Consider the following 683-nt stretch of genomic DNA (forward strand, 5'->3'; position numbering starts at 1 on the left):
AAGGATATTTTCATCAAAAACTATGACTGAAAGCACCCACTGATCTTGAGTCCTTACATAGCAAGAATTATACGTAGTTAATGAGTAGTTTGGAATCTTTCCATTTCCCATTTCCTATTGCAGGAGTTCCAGAAGGAGTTTCCGGACATTCCCATAGGATACTCTGGACATGAGACGGGCATCCATGTGTCTGTGGCTGCTGTGGCACTCGGGGCGAAGGTCCTGGAGCGTCATGTGACCCTGGATAAGACCTGGAAAGGCAGTGACCACGCAGCATCACTGGAGCCGGCTGAGCTGGCAGAGCTGGTGAGAGCCATCAGGACGGCTGAGATGGCAATGGGCTCGCCAATCAAACAGATGCTGCCCTGTGAGGCTTCCTGTCACAGCAAGGTCGGATACAACCCTCATTTTGACAGATATAGCAATAGGAGGCTTTTGAAGTGATCAAATGTGTTTAAATCACTGTTTATGTCCTTTCTTACAGTTGGGTAAGTCGGTAGTGGCCCGGAAACCATTGCAGAAGGGCGAGATATTAACTCTCGACATGCTGACAGTAAAAGTGGCCGAACCGCATGGTGTGAGACCAGAGAACATCTTCAAACTGGTTGGCAAGAAAATCAAGGTGGACCTGGAAAAAGATGCCACCATCACTGATGCCATGATAAATGGCTGATGATTGTACA

General features: G+C 47.7%; 1 protein-coding gene across 1 annotated transcript; it reads left to right on the forward strand.

Moving 5' to 3' along the window:
• Positions 1-88: 88 nt before the first annotated feature.
• On the forward strand, positions 89-676 carry LOC107682343 (sialic acid synthase-like; the record flags this gene model as incomplete). The annotated part of the gene is made up of 2 exons (XM_016478612.1): positions 89-390; positions 485-676. Coding segments are annotated over 2 exons (491 nt in total), but the record flags the coding sequence as incomplete, so codon positions are not given.
• Positions 677-683: the final 7 nt, after the last annotated feature.

Source organism: Sinocyclocheilus anshuiensis, unplaced genomic scaffold (assembly GCF_001515605.1).
Source record: "Sinocyclocheilus anshuiensis isolate Anshui unplaced genomic scaffold, SAMN03320099.WGS_v1.1 C32086289, whole genome shotgun sequence".
Classification (NCBI taxonomy): Eukaryota; Metazoa; Chordata; class Actinopteri; order Cypriniformes; family Cyprinidae; genus Sinocyclocheilus; species Sinocyclocheilus anshuiensis.